Source organism: Dermacentor silvarum, chromosome 5 (assembly GCF_013339745.2).
Source record: "Dermacentor silvarum isolate Dsil-2018 chromosome 5, BIME_Dsil_1.4, whole genome shotgun sequence".
In the NCBI taxonomy this organism is placed as follows: domain Eukaryota; kingdom Metazoa; phylum Arthropoda; class Arachnida; order Ixodida; family Ixodidae; genus Dermacentor; species Dermacentor silvarum.
Genome location: NC_051158.1, coordinates 30,328,103 through 30,346,505, shown reverse-complemented (window position 1 = coordinate 30,346,505; position 18,403 = coordinate 30,328,103). Strand labels below are relative to the sequence as shown.

Genomic DNA, 18,403 nt, shown 5'->3' with positions numbered 1-18,403 from the left:
CGCGTGGTTCACCTCTCATGTAAGGCGATGTATTAATAAAGAAAACCACTTTTATTCAAAAGCTAAACTGTCGACATCTAACGATGCCTGGAAGTACTATTGGGAACAGTCAAAGTTATGCAAAACCGAAATTGAAGCAGCTAAAGACAAATTCTTTCACCATGATATTTCCAACATGTTAGCAAACAACACAAAAAAATTCTGGCAAGTAATAAACCCCAAACCGTTATGATCCTGCTTCATATCCATAACGAAAGACAACGAGTTCCGTCCACCATCAGATGCCGCTACTGCATTAAATTCTTTCTTTTCTTTCGCTTTTACAAGTGAACTTCCTGTTCCCGCTAATATTGACTTCGGTTCCATTACCTCCATCATGAATGATATCATAATCACTCAGAAGGCCATATAAGCTGCTCTTGATCGTCTTTCTAACAGCTCGGCTCCCGGTCCAGACGGAATCTTTCCAAAACTACTAAAAGCAACTAAGCCAGTGATACCTCGTATTTTTGCCTGCCTTTTTCAACAATCTATTGATTCAGGTCCTGACGGATGGAAAACAGCTCAGACAATTCCAATCTTCAAGTCCGGTGACCCATCATCTGTCTCTAACTACAGACCTATTTCACTGACCAGCATTCCATGTAAACTATTACAACACATTATTTCATCAGCAATTATGAAATACCTAACATAACACAATCTTCTTTTCATTAACCAACACGGGTTCCAGCATGGTCGTTCATGCGAAACGCAGTTATTTGAGCTAGTCTCCGACTTATTCCAAGCTATTAACGACTCATCATAAATAGACGCCATATTTATTGATTTTACGAAGGCGTTCGACAAGGTAGCTCATAACCGTTTATTAATGAAACTTCACTATATTTTAATATAAATAGTAGGACTACAAATTGGATTAGCATCTTTTTAACTAACCGGTGCCAATTTATAACTACTAATTAATTTTCTCCGCGATCCCTAGTTAAATCAGGGGTGCCGCAGGGCTCTGTATTGGGACCTATTTTATTCCTGCTTTACGTCAACGACATCAGCAGTAACATTAAATCCACACTTAGACTATTTTCAAATGATTGCGTAATTTATAGATGAATAATTAACCCTTCCGACGCTGACACTCTGCAATCTGACCTCGCGAAAATTACGGACTGGTGTCGACAGTGGCAAACGGAAATAAATGTTTCAAAAACTAATACTATAGCTTTCACTAGAGCTTCTATCCCGCAGCTTAGCCATTACTCGATGAACGGCATTACTATTGCACATGCTCACGCAATATAATACTGAGGAATTCATTTATCTTCAAACGTTTCATGGAATCAACCCATCGATGTGATTACTAGCAGCGCGTGCAAAACCCTTGGCTACATCAGGCGCAACCTTTACTCGGCAAACGAGTCCACTAAATTATTAGCCTATACGACACTGGTTCGTTCAAAAATGGAGTACGCGTCTTTTATTCGGAACCGGCATCAGTCGTACCTCATAAACAAGCTCGAGACAGTCCAAAACAAAGCAACCCGCTTCATTACGAAAAAAATTACTCACGAACGTCCAGCATCACCAACATTAGAAACTCTGTAAATCTTCCCTCTCTAGAAAATCGTAGACTCAAGCACTTCTTTCCCATTTTCCTCAAGCTTTATCCCTTGAAGGGTCTTTCAGCGCATGCCACATCAGGCCCGCCCATCGTATCTTTCCGTGCCTGGATCATTAAGTGCTCTGGCGCACACGAACTTCGATCTTGAGTCATTCGCCTCTCTTTCTCGCAATATATCACTTGAATAAGTTACCAAATGAAATCGTATCGGCTCTAAGTCATGATGATTTCCTAGCAAAACTAAAACACTATTTCAAAGTACACACACAGGATTTTCTTGCTCAAATTTCGTTCAAGACGTCATTGTGGTCTTGTGCTCCTTTTTTCGTGTCACATTATTTTAATTTTTTTATCAACATATTTTGATGTTCCTTGTGCAATTGGCTTTGTTTTAGGTGAGCACCAAGTTCCTTGTACTGGTTATTTTTGTATTATTATTTTTTGTTATTGTTACATGCTGTATCTGCTGTTATGTATACCTATTTTAACAAGCATTTTTCTTTTGAATTACTCATTCTAAGTAACCTTGGTCTTGTGTAACTCCCCTCTTAATGGTTATAGGTGTCTTCAAGGTTTAGGATGTGTCGTTTTAACTGCTTTTGCGGTTTGCCTTGATTTTTTTTTTGCTTGTGTGGTTTTTATTTTAACATGCATTACCTGTTTGAATGCGTCTACTGTCACTATTGTTGATTTATTGTAACACCCCCATGTAATGCCCTTATGGCCTTTAGGGTACTTGAATAAAAGAAGTGGATTAAGGTCGATTAAAGCGAATCAGAGTGAATAAAGGTGGATTAAGTTGGATCGATTGTATTAAGATTGTGAGAAGAGGTTTATTGGCGGTGTCCTTCAAGGACGCTACGAGTTCAAGGAACTTCGAGGCAGTGTGGGGCACCGTCTCCTAATACACCAGCGACCAGCAGCGCGAGCCGAGCGGGCCGAGCGTTGGCGATGCCGCTGGATGGAGGCGCGCCTTCTTCTTTACAAAGAAAAAGAGCCATCCTGGCGACCCAAGAGGTTGCAGGCAGAGGGTCATGGTAGGGCTTGAGACGCGCCTCCAACCTGTTCTTTACAACCTCGAAACTCGTTCCAAAGTGAGAAGGGCCTTACCGCGTCTTGGAGCGAACGTCCCCGGTGAATTTTCTCATCGAGCCACTTTCTTCATCTGACGACATGAGCCACGTGGACGAGGTCACGTCCCCGCCGGCGCATGTCGTCAGATGAAGACAGTGAAATCCGCCAGAAAAATGTTAACGCACGACTTTACCATTCGGCGTCGGATTCGCCGTCGGATTGTTTACCAATCCGCGTCGGATTGTAATTTGAATGTACGAGAAAACCTAATTCTGCTACGAGGAAACTCAAACGCAAACACCTTTTCCAGCATTTCTACCAGACCTACAGCCGCGCGTTTGCGTACTTTATTTGCGAAAATGATATCCGGATGGCGCTCGCATCCTAGGCAGGTCAAATTGGGACTTCGCCTGCTAATTCGTTTTGGTCACGCGCGCACGTCGGGGCAATAGCAAACAATTAATAAAATAATAAAAAGGTGCTAGGGCCTTCACATTTTAATATATTAGACCCCTTATATTGCCCCTGGAAAAACAACTTTCCAGCAATGCATTTCTGTTTAAAAGTGAAGCCGACTTTAAAGGGATCGGTGTAAGCTTGGTCTTTGCAAGCTCGCTTTCCCACGTTCAGTGTTGCAGTGAATGAAGCCTACTTGCCGTATGCGAACGATGCGATGCGAACGGGTCCCGATAACGCTATCGCGTTCTACTCTTAAAGGCGAAGCTTAAGCGTTCTCCATTTTTTTTAACTATCGCCTTGCGCCCTCAAACGGCTCGCCCGGTCGGAGTGGTTTAGGATCATGTGGTTTAGAATGATTATTTCCGCCCAGCGCCGATACTTACGCCGATACTTACGCCGACGCCGTATTTTCTGCGACACGGGGCCCTTAACGCTGTCGCGTTAAAACTATGCAGTCAGCGTTGGACTTTCTTGTACTCCAGAGAATTCCGGGATGCTCTGCATCCGTCCCAAGAACCGCAACTCGCCCTATTCCCCCATCGTCATCGAACTGAATGGCATACCGGCACCAGAGGTTAAAACTCTCCGGATATTGAGTATGCGTATGTAGAGTGATGGGAAGAACACCATTACACTCCGGATAATCAAGCAGGTAGTAGGGGCGATCTCGCACCTCATCTTCCGGGTCTCGGGCCACCACAGGGGCATGAGGCAGCGTGACCTATGCCGCCTTGTTCACACCTTTGAACTATAAGCTTTGTGCTCTACTTCGCCCAATATCAAGACCCTTATTCCGCGAACTTCTCATTAGGCCGCTCCTCCGTAACATGCACCCCAACCACCACGATAAGCGCCGCAGAGCTCGCGCTACAGCCCTCTACAGATATTACGGCTCGTAATCGGACGCCGTATGGGTTAGGCCTGCACGGGCGATGAAGCGGTCACTGCGGTGGTGGATAACACTCTCTCCCCCATCGGAACACACACACTCCCCCCAGACACCTCTCCCGAAGCTGCAGAGGAAGCTGCCATTGCCCTAGCCATCGTCAACACAAAAGCACGGTATGTTTTATCAGATTCCAAAACTGCAATCCTAAATTTCAAACGAGGCCGAGACCAGGTTCCTGCTTTTTGCATACTGGACTCGCCCGATGCGCCCCCGCCCCGTTATGTGGAGCTCATTTGGGTGCCCGCGCACTGCGGGAATCCTGGAAACGAGGCCGCAGACCTCTCAGCCCGAGGTTCTTTAAACCGGGCTCTTGCCGTCTCCGATCCGGGATTCACGAAGGAGCGCGCGCACACTTTCAACGAGCTGACGCATGCCTCCAAGGCGGCGCGCCAGCTGTATACCCTCCACCGCACGAATCTCTCAGCAATCGACAAGCAACCCTTTGGGGCCAATTATACAGACACGCACTCTCCTCTCTCCTCTCATTCTTTCTCACTATCACCAACTTTTCATCACTTCAGGCTGTACTTCTGCACTCCATCTCCTTTCTCATTACCAGGCGGATCCTCCCCGCGGGGCCTAGAGCACCTGAAGACTTGGGAGGATTGGGAGACCCTGCTGCGCTCCGGTGACGCGGTCGTGCAGACCATTACTACTGACCGGGCTGCCAGCGTTATGGACCGGACGAACATAAACGCTTGAGTGCCGTGGGGTCGTGCGGGGGCCCGGAAGCCTGCGTGCTCCAAACTCCTCAATCTCTATAATAAAGTTTTTATCATGATGAAGACGAGTAAGTTGCACGGGGTGCACACGCCGAGCGTTTCATACAGCTGGATGGCTTTGCAGCGAAAGAAGTACGCGTGCGATTGTGGCCTAATGGTCAGAGCACTGGGCGTTGCATTTGCATGTCGCCCACGACAGCTTAGGTTAGGATAGGTTAGGTTAGCGAAAAAGTCGTTAAGTGGCGCGGCGTACTGTCACAGCAGTTCCAAAGGGCGTCGAGCGTCGTCGGCGGCGTTTCAACCAATCGCGTTCAACCGCGGTTGCTGAGGCGCTGTGCCTTCTAGATTTTCAATATATGACACCGGCTATAATGGGCTCGGACCATTCCACCGTCGGTCACATATTATTTTCTTTTCACTAAAGCGAGACAAGGCAGGAATCGAACTAGGTATACCTACCTATTTGCCGCCAAAGTGGCAAGAATGAGGCAAAGAATGCTTCGCAATAAAAGGGTCCCGCAGTGCTTCGACTCACAGGCTGTTTTCACTGTGAAGCTAAGGAGTTGCGAAAACAGCGCGTGCCTTGCTGCTTGATGCGCGGCTTACCATGCTGTGGCCGTAGGCGATGCCGGGTTTCTGAGTGCGTGGGTCGGCGTGGTTCACGGGCGGCATGATGACGCAGTCAGACCTGGTATCGTCGCTGTAGGACAAGTGCCCCAAGACAACAATACCAGTTGGCGTGAAGGTCGTCCTGCGAAGAAGAAGGGGGGGGGGGTGTCCGCTATTCGACTGGCTATGATGATAGACACTCTATATCTGGTATTGTAAGCTATCAGTAAACTGCTCGTAAGCAGCTGCGCGTCCTTGCAGTTTTTTTTTTTTAGGTTATGTCAAACTTATATGATGGATATAACGGAAGTCGCCAACAGGATTATGGTTTAATTTTTTTGAGCACCTGGGGCTCACGCCTTGGGTTCACGCCGTAGTGGAGCCCTGCACTACGGTGCGCCTCATAATCAGAACTGGTTTTTGTACGTAAAAACCCCAGAAAGAAAGAAGCCGGGTCATGGCTTGTTGCAGTTAATAAATTTATTAGTTGGATTCGAGCATAAATTTCGTAGACGTATAAGCCAAAAGGAAAGCGACAGGCTACATGCTGCTTACAGGCAGTATTCAAATGAGCCTTCTACATAAATTTGCATAGAGATATTCAATAGAATTGTAGAGTGCCACATATCCGACGTTTCTCTAAAATGTGTAAACAACTTGTAAGGGCTACACACGTGAAACGAGGCGCACCTTTAGAAGCGACTAAGCTTGTCATCCCAGTACATTTCTTACTATATGCTTCGCGGATTAAGCTTTAGAAGTGACGCTCACTTATTTTTTAGGACAATGACACAACAAACACAAGCAGACTCAAGCAAAACACGCACCCACACACATACACACGCAAACTTGTACGGAATGCCCGCGGAAAATACAGTTACATTTTGTGGCCACATACATTAAGTGGTGTTGAATACATACGCATGTAAGCGACCTGGTTTCTTCGCCGTTATCGTGGACAAGGCACTTGAAAAGAAATTTCGAACCACATTTGGTTTTCTTTTGTTTATTTTTCCTGAAATGTTTCTTTGTGTGGTCTGTATGGTCTGAAAAAAACATCCGTACATACAGAACTTCTGCTTTCTGATAACTTCTTCGAAATGCATTGCACGTAAACTTGCATAAACTGCAACCAACGATACGTTCGTCTAAATTTATGGCACATCAGGCAGAAGAAGCAGTGCAACTCGCACATTCGCGTGCGAGGCCGGAGTTCTGTAGCCTCAAAGTGCGTCTCCACTTTCGCAGCATCTTTGTTCAGCTCGATAAGAAGCCAAGTGCAGAGAGTGGCTACATTCAAGGGCTGGAACTCTGTCACACACTTGAGGGCCACACTTAATATTCGCGTAAGATGCTATAGCTCGAGCCTTACTTGATGGACTGTGACAATGCGGCGCAGACTGGTTCGGACCTCGGGTAGATTCCCCAAAACATGTGGGGCCGCTGGACACTTTTTGACAGCGCGTGTTCTTGCATCTCCTGAGGTGAAACAAAGTAAAAAAAATAATGTTGAGCACATCTGCACAAAACTACCCGGTAAGCATTCATCGAGTCCGCAAATTCAATTCACGTCCGCAAATTCGTTCGCTCGTGTACGGACTGCCACCGTCGGAAATCTGTGCCTTGCCGTTCAGCTGGAGCTTTGCAGCCCCTTCCCTGTCCCGCCCGGCCATTTGTTCGAGTGCGAATTGATCTCTATGGTCCGCTTCCTACGACACCCGCCGGTAATCGCTGGATCAACGTCGCCGTCGACCACCTTACGCGATATGCTGAAACTGCGGCACTCCCTGCCACCACGGCACGCGACGTCGCCTCCATCCTGCTCCGCTGTTTCCTCCTTCGTCATGGCCCACCTCGTGAACTCCTCAGCGATGGAGGGCGCGTCTTTTTGTCTGAGGTTGTCGAAGCTCTTCTGGCTCAGTGCCACGTTATTCATAGAACCACCACCGCCTACCACCCCCAGACCAATGGACTCACCGAGCGTTTCAACCGGACCCTGGCTGACATGCTGGCCATGTTGCATCTGACCACAGAGATTGGGACCTTATTCTACCATTTCATTTCATTCCATTTACAAGCGAATGGAGGGGGCCGAGGTAAAAGCCACTTATTGGCAGCTTGAGTGGTCCCTGGCCCCCTTTACGTATTGGAAGACCGGTGGCAAAGAATACTTTCAGAAATGAAAAACAAATAACAGTGTAACAAGTAATTTGTTACATTTGCCTATACCACACTGCAACCCAGACTACCACTGGCTTTTCTCCCTACTTTTTGCTCTACGGCCATCACCCAACCCACACCGTGGACACCCATGCTACCCTACCAGCCCGATGCTTCTGAGTGTGTGCCCGTTTCGACTGCAGCACGTCATGCCGAGGAGTGTCGCAAGTTAGCGCGCCACTTTACCACCGCTTGAGCAACAGCGCCAGAAAAGGCTCCAAGACGCTCACTGTGAGCAACCTGTCTTCTCTCCCGGCGACCTCGTCTGACTGTGAGTACCTGCGAATGCTCTTGGCCTCTCTTCAAAACTTCTTCCCCGCTTCGATGGACCTAATCGTATTGTCCAGCATAGAACACTGCACGGGCCGATTTCTTCAGCCCGTGCCCGGCCCGGGCCCGTTTTTACGTTGGGCTGCCCGCCCGAGCCCGACCAAAAGTCTTATGGCGAGACCCGGGCCCGGCCCGGGCCCGGAAATAATCTACGTTACCCGCCCGGCCCGGCCTGCCACCCCTTTACCTTAGGCCCGAGCCCGGCCCGAGCCCGGCTCAATACCGGCCCGGACCCGAGACTGAGAAAGATCACCGAGCGGCATTAAAAAAGTAAAATAAAGAATAGAATGAAAGGAATTTATTCTTAAGGCATAAATACATGTCACATGCAATTATGAACACCATTTGAGCGGTCTGAACGCAAATACCAGCGCGCCAAGTACTCGTAGCACGAATGACCCTGCCGAGCGGTAGCGCCAGCAGTTTCCCACGGCGCGACCTTGAAGCGGCCCAATCCACTTCTATCGCAGCGCCGCCGCAGTACTTTTTCCGCGTCGGGCGCCTCACTTCAAAGCATGCGCCGCCCCAGCCGCTCGTCCCACTCAACGGTATTCTAGTACACTCTAGCCAAAGCGCAGCCACCACGACCGGCCGTGAGCGTAGCGCATGGATGGAGTAAATGGAGAAAGAAAGCTTCTCGTTGGCCCATGGTGCAGCGTAATGCGCTGCTGCTAGGCGGCCGGTTGAGAACATGAGTGCAATTATGGATGGACGCAGTGCCATATTTCAGCCGCGTGACGAATTAACGAATTATCTGATCTTACCAGTCATCGTTTTACCAATTCGCCTTTGAAGAACCAGCAAGTCGCGAACGGGTTTACACCGCACTGAAAACATTAATTACATTGATTTAGGTAAGGAATACAATGACACCCTTTGATTTCAGGCGACTTCGGTCTTTCTGGACTTTTACATTCTGTTCAACCAGCGCAAAATACGACGGAAGAAGCAAACGGAAGTACACAGGAGTAACAATGTTATAGCTTCCAGCTGCGCCGGGGCAACAGCTTTTTCAGAGTCGAGACGCGCGAGGATAACTCGCTGCACGTTACATGCACACCACCAGAAAGCCTGAGCCTGGCCCGGGCCCGCGTCAAAATACCCGAGCACGGCCCGAGCCCGTGAAAAAACTGCCCTACCGGGCCGGGCCGGGCCGTAACTGTATTTAGCCGCCCGTTCCGTGCCAGCACATTTTAAGGATCTACATCTACGCCTGTTCCGGCCAATAAATCTCCTTTCAATATATATATATATATACGTCTTACACCCCGGAGGCCCGGTTTCGATGCCACATCCAGACCGAAATGTACCAAATTATCTTTTCAAAGCCATTAATTTACATCATTTACATTAATTTCCCTGACAAACTTGAGGTTATTCCTGGCATTTCTGACGCGTTTTGACTCTGCGCAGTCGTCTCTTTTTTGGTGTCATTGCTCGCTCACCGCGCCGACGACGACGCCGAATGTTCGCGTAATGGGGCATGTCATGCTTTCGAATGAATAAACGAAAGGCTTTTCTCCTAAGCGCTGACCTTGAGGGCGGCCAGCGCGAGGCTCGCGGTCTGTGCGAAGTCGTCGACGGAGTGCTTTGCTTCAATCTGGAGCTCGTCGATGGAGAGGAAGCCCCAGTCGTAGACACCGAATGTCCAGTAGCTCTCGTAATCCGCCTTAGCCTTGGGTGTGCGGAAGGTGTTGCCGAATTTCTCAGCATCACTGCGGTATAGAAGGGTGTGTAATTCCTTAACATAACATTATTACACTCATCGCGTAATTGTTAGTACGTGGTCGTGAGTGCTACCTACAATAGAGTGTCTGCAGAACTGGTTACAATTAACTGAAAAGAATTCCACAAGAATGTCGCCAGCTGAAATCCCGCAACCTGGTGAAGGTTTCTTTTTTTTCGCATATCGTAGAAGGTATGAGAACAACCAGCTATTACCCCATGGGTTTGAAGAATTGTTGCAGTTATCTCGGCTTTAACACCGGTTGGTTGCCATAACACTGGGGCATACTGAACGATAACTGACACATACGCACCACTAAAAAAAGCCATCATCTTTGGCTCACCCTCGGGCGTTTTAACTCGTACCTACAGCATACGGTGCGCGGCCGCGGTGTTATCGCACTTACACTTTATACGGAACATCACGGCGACGCCGACGCCAATGGCGGAAATGCGCCAGGAGTGTCCATATAATTGCTATTGCAATAAAAGGGCGGAATTCGCACGTTAGCCAATGGCCATGCATGCAATGGCCAGTACAATGAAAGAAAACAGCGAATTTCTTTTCAAGCAACGACTACACTGCGTTTACGCCGAGTGACAGGTGCACGTCACACGTCGAGCTACACCCTCCGCTGGCCCGTTGGCGCTCAAATTTCGCATGGAGGTGTAATATCGCGACGCTTGAAGTTTAATCAAAAGTTTGGATGCATTAGTTACCCGTCTTGTAAGGAATGGATTATAATACCGTGTCGTCTACGGCGATGCTAGGAGAAAACGTCTGGATTTTGCTGCACCCCCCCCCCCCACAAGCTTCGTAAAATAACAACTCCCTTAACAAAAAAAGAAGAAGTAATCTCTACGAAAACTCCCTCTACGCTCCTTACTTGTCCCTTTTCCGGCATCCGCGGCACCCCTATTGGCCAACTGCCAACCAGTGGGAAGCGCGCCGTCTTCGTTTGTTTACAGTCTCGCTCCGTCGCCATTTTCGCGACAAAATAATGTTTAACGGGCATGTGTGACGCTCTTGTGGTTCATTAGTGTGGTGCACGGTGCGGGTTGCGTGCGTCGTGGTTTTCGATAATTCATGACAATAACGACGATCGTCATTGGTGCCACGGAGTTTTATCTTGCTCGCGCAGTGGCGCACCGACGGGCGGGGGGGGGGGGTTGCAACCCCCCCCCCCCCCCCTGAGGCCGACTTAACCCCCCCCCCCCCCCCCCCCTTTTGTTTAACCCCTTTTCCTTCCTTACGCATGCTCGCGCTGTCTCTAGTCGTCAGGAGCTGCGCTCTGCCTTCTGATACCGGAACCGATCCGGCGGAGACGACAAGCTCTTCGCGATAACCACCGACCAGCAAACATGACGTCGCGAGATTAGGTACTGGATACACCAAACTCGCCGGAAAAACATGAAACTACCAGACTTGTCGCGACCTTGCGAAGTAGTTTTGCAACTACTATGAAGTAAAAGTATGCATTTAGGTTTGAATTTTTTTTAATCGTGCGCGATGACGACGTGTTTCTCATGCCGTGCGTTTAGCATGTTCCTACAACAACGATGTCATCGTCTGAAAGGATAACGTCTGCCTGTTCTACGCCTTCACGGAAAGGAAATTATGTGAGTATGTTACAGAATACACCGGACAAGGCGACGAGGAGCTGCGCAATCAAGGGGAACATCGGTGAGAGCACTGTACCGCCGGATGCTGCCGAGTATACACCGTGTAATGCGAGGTTCTCACCTGAAGGACACGGACATGCCGTATCGTGTCTTCTGGCCAACCTGCCCCTGAGTGACGAAGCGTTGCACGGCGGAGCTCTGTCCCGCGACCGAGAAATCGTTGCTTCCGGGAGTCAGTACCAGCGATTCGAAAAACACGTAGTCGCAGAGGCCATCATCCGGGAAGTACAAGGGTTCTGGACCATCCGTGACGGTGCACACCGTCAATGGGCTGGTGTGCCGTGTGTGCCGTGTACCAGCTGTCGTTGAGGTGATATGCTGCGTATCCGCTTTGTGGAAATCAGGAAAGAAGACGAATGTTCTACAAAAGCGAAACAAAAATGAGCAGAAACTATCGGAGGAGAATGAGTGAAGTGAAACGATGACTTTCCGGAAACATGCTCAGGTACGCTGCAGCTTCAACAATGCCTGGTTACTTTATGGCTACCCTTGAGATCAAATGTAAGCATTATATGTTTGTGCCACGATAATGTAACATCCCGGTTTCCCGCTAACCATTGATTGTGGTACTGAAAAGCCTGCAGTATGCTACATTCAACATTTCTGTCATCAACGATGCCGGAATTTAACATCTAATCATCAAACGGGGGTCTCTCTCAAATCACCACTGAGTCGCGTGAGGCGACTCGTTGGTGATCACTTATTCACAGCTCGCCTATACATTTTTCTCTATATCTTGTTTTCTGTGTGCTTGTATTGCCTAGTTCATAGCCACTTTAACGAATTTTGCGGGTATTCTGTTCTTTTTTTTTTTTTTTTAGTTTCAGACTTATAAACCTTTGTGCGAAGACACTGGGCAGACAAGGGAAGCTTACCGGTAGTGGTTGACGGAGTCCGCAGTGTGTCGTAGACCGGAATGACGATTTCTTCTTGACCACGACCACTGTCGCCGCCACCACTTAGGCCATCGTCGTCATGGCCAGTTGTACTGCCCGTTGCTACAATGATGATCGCGAGAGAACGAGTCCAACTTAAAGTTCACATTCACCAAGAGCCCTAATGACCACTCGACTGCACCCTTATAACATGTGATTGAGAGGAATGCTCAATAAATGAAGCTTTGTTAGACATTACCGTTCTTAAAACACCGGAGCGTTTTTTTTCTTTTTCATTATTATTGTTTTGTTACTTGCCAGGAGATTACTTGGCTGAAGATAATTGCGTAGAAATACAGGCTCACTCTCTCTGATTTTCGGCAGTCTTCTCTTAATCCTCGAGAGCCGCATGTAAAGGCAACAAAACACTGAATCTCTAAAGATTTAACTGCATAAGCTGAATTAGTATGGATTGCAGTGTTATTTTATTGTGTACTTGTTCCTTCTTTGAGCTACCGATCTGGCAGGGCCGTCTCAATAGTCTTCATATGAGGTCTCGACATTTCCCCAGCTTCGCCACAGCAAGCTATCACTGTAAACGCTGTCACTGTGAAGCGCTTGCCAAGGCTGGCTGCGTGACGTAATGCTCTCTCTCAACTTTTTCCTTTCTACGTGGAAGCGAAGGATTACAGCACTAGTCATTCACGATCAGCGATAGCAATAGTGCAGCCATCAGTAAATAAATGAATGAATAAGTCACTTAGAAGCAAGGCAACAAACGCCGCTGCAAGTGCAAACACAACTTTCATCTGCGACGGCAAGTTATCCTTAGTATTTGTGCTGGTTTGCGAAGCCTTTCGTCTTAAAGCTTTTTGTGTGTCATACGTGCCTTCGAGATGTGCAACCAGGTCGAATTTTATTTCCGATAGAAGTATATATGTAACGATAGCACTCGCTCATGTCATTTCCTCTCAAACATCTTTGGCGTCTTAACTGATGATTGATGTGCCTAAACACGTATGCGAGTGGTAGCCGTGCGCAAGAAAAATATTTCAGTCGCATTTTTATGACAAGAGTCCGCTTTCTTCGAGCGTAGCATATGCAAGCGTTATGCACGGTAACCTCGCCAAATAACGTCCGTAAGCGTATAGGCGTCCATAAATAGCAGAACCCTGATAACATATACGAAGGATATGCAGTGAATATAATGTATTTACATAGGCAAAGACCACGAGTTTGCTGGCGTATGCTATCCTAAAGCTGTCTAATAACGCAGCACCGGGAAATTAAACTGTCATCTGCTATTGGTCTCGCGAAGCCAGCGCGAAGTGTGTCAATTCCTTTCATCTTGTTTTGTTTATCGCTGAATAGGCTCTCACAATAGCTTACACGGCCTTACCCATGTTAAACGCTGAGAGTGAAGCGACGCGCTTATGTGGGGCATTACTTCGACATATTTAGTTTAACGTAATTGATCCGGCATTCTGCTATATAAGTTGCTGGTTACAATTCCGTCCAAGACGAAACAATTCATTAGGCCCAATGTGGCGCTTTTATGCGAACAGCGTCTCGGGAGGCTTGCAGAAGCCAGGATAGCCGAACGATCTTGGAAATTGGATGGGCCTGCCATTCATGTCTTTTGATTCAAGTAAGTCGAGAGGAGGATAAAGATTAATTCACAATTACTCGGTGAACGAACAGCGACAACCGGAGCGTAGGATGCCGACTTGTTTGACAACGCAGCTTCTTGGCTTACGCAAATATTATTAAGTACGCTGCACTGCGCCAATATTCTATTAAAGTATCGTTAGAGTGATATCGTTTTATCCGGACTGTCGCTTTATTCAAACTTTTTTCGGTTTTCATACCAGGGTGCATGCAATGTTTCAGATCTGATTACTCGACACGCCATGGTGGCGGACTGCGCTTAATCGAGAGCTTTATAAAAACCGTTTCCATCCAAACGCATTAAGTAAGTAAATAATTATAGCTTTGGTCTCACTGCGCATGTTCCGTAGGCGGCATTGGGTTTCCGCTGTATACGCACGCTCTTCTGACGTACGTTGTTTGTCGAGTTTAACCAAACTGGCTTAGCATACGTAATGCTTGACAATATAAGAAATATATAGTGTTGTCGAACACCGCGGCCACCTATGGCGCCCACTTCAGCGTAAATTCTCGTCATGGCTGCATTTTCGTCATCGTTGATCGCCAGTAAATTTTGAAATGAGTTTTCGCTTCCTCTAGATCCACCTGAAGCGTTAGTTATAAGCGGATAGCGCTTCCAATTTCAAAGATCATTCGGCGATTCCGGCATCCGGAAGGCTAACGAGACCCGCCTGCATAGAAACGACAGGGTGGTTGCTAATGGATTGTCTATGACTTGGATAATGTCTACCACGAGACACCAGACGGTTCCCTGTCATCTAACGACAAACAGGTGGGATCAGAAAGCAAGTGAGAGAAACAGAGACAGTGAACGCGATGCAAAGAATGGAAACAAAAAGGACCATGGAGATTTACAAGAATGAGAAGATAGAAATTAGAAGGGAAAATCTGTACGATAATACAAAGGCAAGTGCCTTGCTATTTAAGGCTCCATTCCGGTTGTCTAAGGACAAAAACATACCGGAGGAAATATTCGGAACTAGATGAGGCATGAATGAATTATGGGGTTTTACGTGCCAAAACCACGATCTGATTATGAGGCACGCCGTAATGGGGGACTCCGGAAATTTAGACCACCTGTGGTTCTTTAACATGCACCTAAATCTAAGTACACGGGTGCTTAGATTTAGGTGTACTTCGTGTGTATGCTGCAGCAAAATACCGAACACCACTCAGCACATCCAAATAAATGCCAATGGATTCAACGAGTGAGAACCGTGGGTAACGTACAACACCCAGAAGCGCTTGGATTTAAAGTGGACGGAAGCATGCAATTATTACGACCGTTTACTGTAATCAGCAGTCAAGATAAGCATGAGACGTTTAAGTATTCGGTGGAAGAAGATCGGGGAGGAGATTGATACGACCGGATGTGTTAGAGTCAAAGGTAGTGCTATACAAGGTAGATTTAGAAGAAGAAAAAAAGATTAAGGAGATGTATAGGAAAACGCTAGACTAGAAATGTGTATAGCATACCTGATTCAATGAAGGAGGGTTGGTGACTATTTGTCACCGCCCCGTTTCGAAGGGCATGCCATTAAATCATCATCACCTTCCTTATGTTTACGTTCCCGTGCGTTAAACTAAATATCTCGAAGGCACGCACACCGTCAGGTCTAGCAAATGTGCTTGCGTTGAACGTACACGTAAGACGACGAACGCTAATCTAAAACCGCATAATTACGAAGTGCGAAGCCGCAAACAAGCATGGCAGTGTACGGGGCAGCCTACGCGGTAATTCTTCGCGTTGTTTGCGTTGTTTTTCTTATCAACTTGGGAAGGCAAATACCGCTACGGTGGCGACACCAAAACGGGACGAAAGCTCTTTGAACCTATCGCGTGATGAGTACACCGACTGACACGGCAGCTTCTCACGGGCGTAATCAGAATTTCGCCGCTGAAATGTCCTAATTGCCGAGCGCGATGTATTTCAGCACACGCTTTAGGAGCTCCCCACACTGTCGGAGTGACCTCTGCCCTATACTATGGCTCCTTTAGCGCTTATGCGATTTCAACAATATACCGCTTATAACGATGTAGCATGTTTCGTGTCCCGATGACTTCTTCCTAACGAGAGTTTACTGTACGAGTTGGCATGATATACTTGCTTATGTGCGGAAAGAGCAGCGATTATGGTAGCACAAGAGAACAGGAACCCACACAGCGCTCTACGAGTGTGCTCCTTTTCTTTCGGTTTACTGTACGTGAGAATAGCGTACGTAATCCAGAGGAAGGAGAAGCGCCCGGCGCATCGTGGAGGTCGACGCTACTTCTGTACTTAATAAAATCATTTATGTTTGCTTGCCTGTATATATATATATATATATATATATATATATATATACGTTATTCTAAAAAGAAATGTCTCCGTTTCGCCCGAAAGGCGAAGCATCGATCGCGATAGCAAATTTGTGGACAGCTGTACAAAGTAAGGATAGTAGTTTTATCGGCCGTATAAACTTGTAACCATAGGCACACTAACTAAATTAACAAGCCTTTTGTCACGCGCGCACAAGCTAACATGAGCGCATCTCGCTCGATGATCGCGGAAACTCGCAGCGAGCGCATTGGACATCGTGCCGGCACTCCCATCAACGCGATCTTAGCCGAGAAAACACAGGGAGGGCCGATTCTGTGCCCGTCGCAGATGGCTTGCAAGATACAGCCGCGCGGGCGGGTGCTCGCGGCGCAGAACCCCCCTCGTCAAGGCTCACCGCCTTGACGCTTTCAATCGCACATACAGGATACGGCGCGCGGCGACGACTTTTATTGCGATACCAATTATATGGACACTTCAACAGGATTTCTGCCTGTCGGCGTCGCCGTCGCCGTCGCCGTCAGGTTCCGTATAGATTCCAAGGGCGATAATATCGTCGCCGCGCACCGTACGAGTAAAAAGCGCGCGGGGGACGCGCGCTATCACGGAGAGCCAACGCACGGCGGAAAGCAAACGCGATTGTCGCCCAAAAGGCCGTGGGGGTATGGGGGGGGGGGGGGGAGGGAGGCGGGGCGACACTGTGCTACGGCACCAAATGCTTATCTTGCAACCCAGCGCAAGGAGAACTGGCAACGCAATCTCCCACGCGAAAGCAAAAAAAAAAAAAAAAAAGCGGGGAGGCAGCGCGGGAGGGACGGGGGGAGCAGCTTCTACTCTGCCAACAAATACGCTTGCACTGGCTGTGGTAGCCGTCGCCCGCACCGTCTCTTTATCTCCACCACGGCCGGGCTCGACTGGCGCGCGCACTCGCTTCTTAAGAAGCGAGCGAGCGCGCGCTCCAGTCGAGCCCGGCCGTGTCTCCACACGGCTCTGACCTTTATGCGCTGTCCATTCGCCGCTCAGTTTCCGTTGAAGCGATAGACCACACGATTCTTCGCCCGCTGCAGCGGCCGCGCCAGCGTTTTGACAGTCGTCGTCTGCGGTCATTCAGTGTGATCTATTCATGTTTGCTTGTGCACGATGACACCACGCTTCTCAATTCAGTTAGAAAGCGAATGTGTCCAAGTTTATGCGGCCGATAAAACTACTCTACTATCCCTACTCCGAATAGCTCTCTACCAATTTGCTATCGCAATTGATGCTTCGCCTTTCGGGCGAAACTGCGACCTTTTTATTGACCTTGGACTTTATACGGAACCTCACGGCGACGGCGACGCCGACAACAGAAATCCACTTGGACTGTCCATATAATTGCTATCGCAATGAAATGTTTCCTAAGCGGGAAATCTGTACTGCTTACATTCACTGGTCATCATCACCACCGCGACGACGGTGACGATCAGAGCGCAGACGACAAGGCACCGATGATCGCCATCAGCCTCCACTTGGAGGCGCTTCCCTTCGAGCTGAAGGAACACGAATCGAACAGGGTGTTATCAAGGGCGCTCGTTACCACGTCAGAGAGACGTGTTAGATAAATAATCAAGAGCTTGCCACGGAAGTGTGTGCAACAGAAGTGAATACGTGTTTACTTACTCCGCATCTGCGCAACGAAGAACAAAGGAAAAAAAAAGAACGCCATTAGTGACGCGGTTTTCTGCGGGTTACATTGCATACTCGATTCAATTTCTCGACAAGCAGCCAACGCTTCTACAAACGCGCCACAATTACGTTCGCGTCTTATAGTTGCTCGAGTATTGTGTCAAACAATTTTAGTCGTGGGAAGCAGAGATTAGTTTTCATGAGCCTTGACGCTTTTTTAGGACCCTTGTTTAAGCGCAATTCATGTACGCTGACTTGATGATGACTGTAGCGACTGTGCTGCTCCAAGGGTTGTCAGGTCTCCTATACTTTGCTCGAAGTTGGCTACATTTAGGACCTCTTAGCTAAAATGACCTTTGACTCCAATAACAGACTACTCTTTGGCTGCTTAGGGTATCAGTAAGGAGTGCGTTAAGATTACAAGTAATACTATTGCTATTATGAGGCCTTCAGTAAAAAAAAAAGTTTGCATGGTTTAAAAAAAGCTCA

The 18,403-nt window shown here is 47.9% G+C and overlaps 1 protein-coding gene across 1 annotated transcript in view; it reads right to left on the bottom strand.

Moving 5' to 3' along the window:
* Positions 1–17,754, bottom strand: part of LOC125945324 (uncharacterized) — a 30,941-nt gene extending 13,187 nt beyond the window's left edge. The window contains exons 1-6 of the mRNA XM_049667094.1: positions 17,673–17,754; positions 12,268–12,390; positions 11,454–11,721; positions 9,519–9,699; positions 6,807–6,913; positions 5,432–5,576 (exon numbers count right to left, since the gene is read on the bottom strand). Coding sequence (XP_049523051.1) covers positions 5,432–5,576; positions 6,807–6,913; positions 9,519–9,699; positions 11,454–11,721; positions 12,268–12,390; positions 17,673–17,688 — 840 coding nt within the window. The 5' untranslated portion in view covers positions 17,689–17,754. The remainder of the gene's footprint in view (positions 1–5,431; positions 5,577–6,806; positions 6,914–9,518; positions 9,700–11,453; positions 11,722–12,267; positions 12,391–17,672) is intronic.
* Between the last annotated feature and the right edge of the window lie 649 nt (positions 17,755–18,403).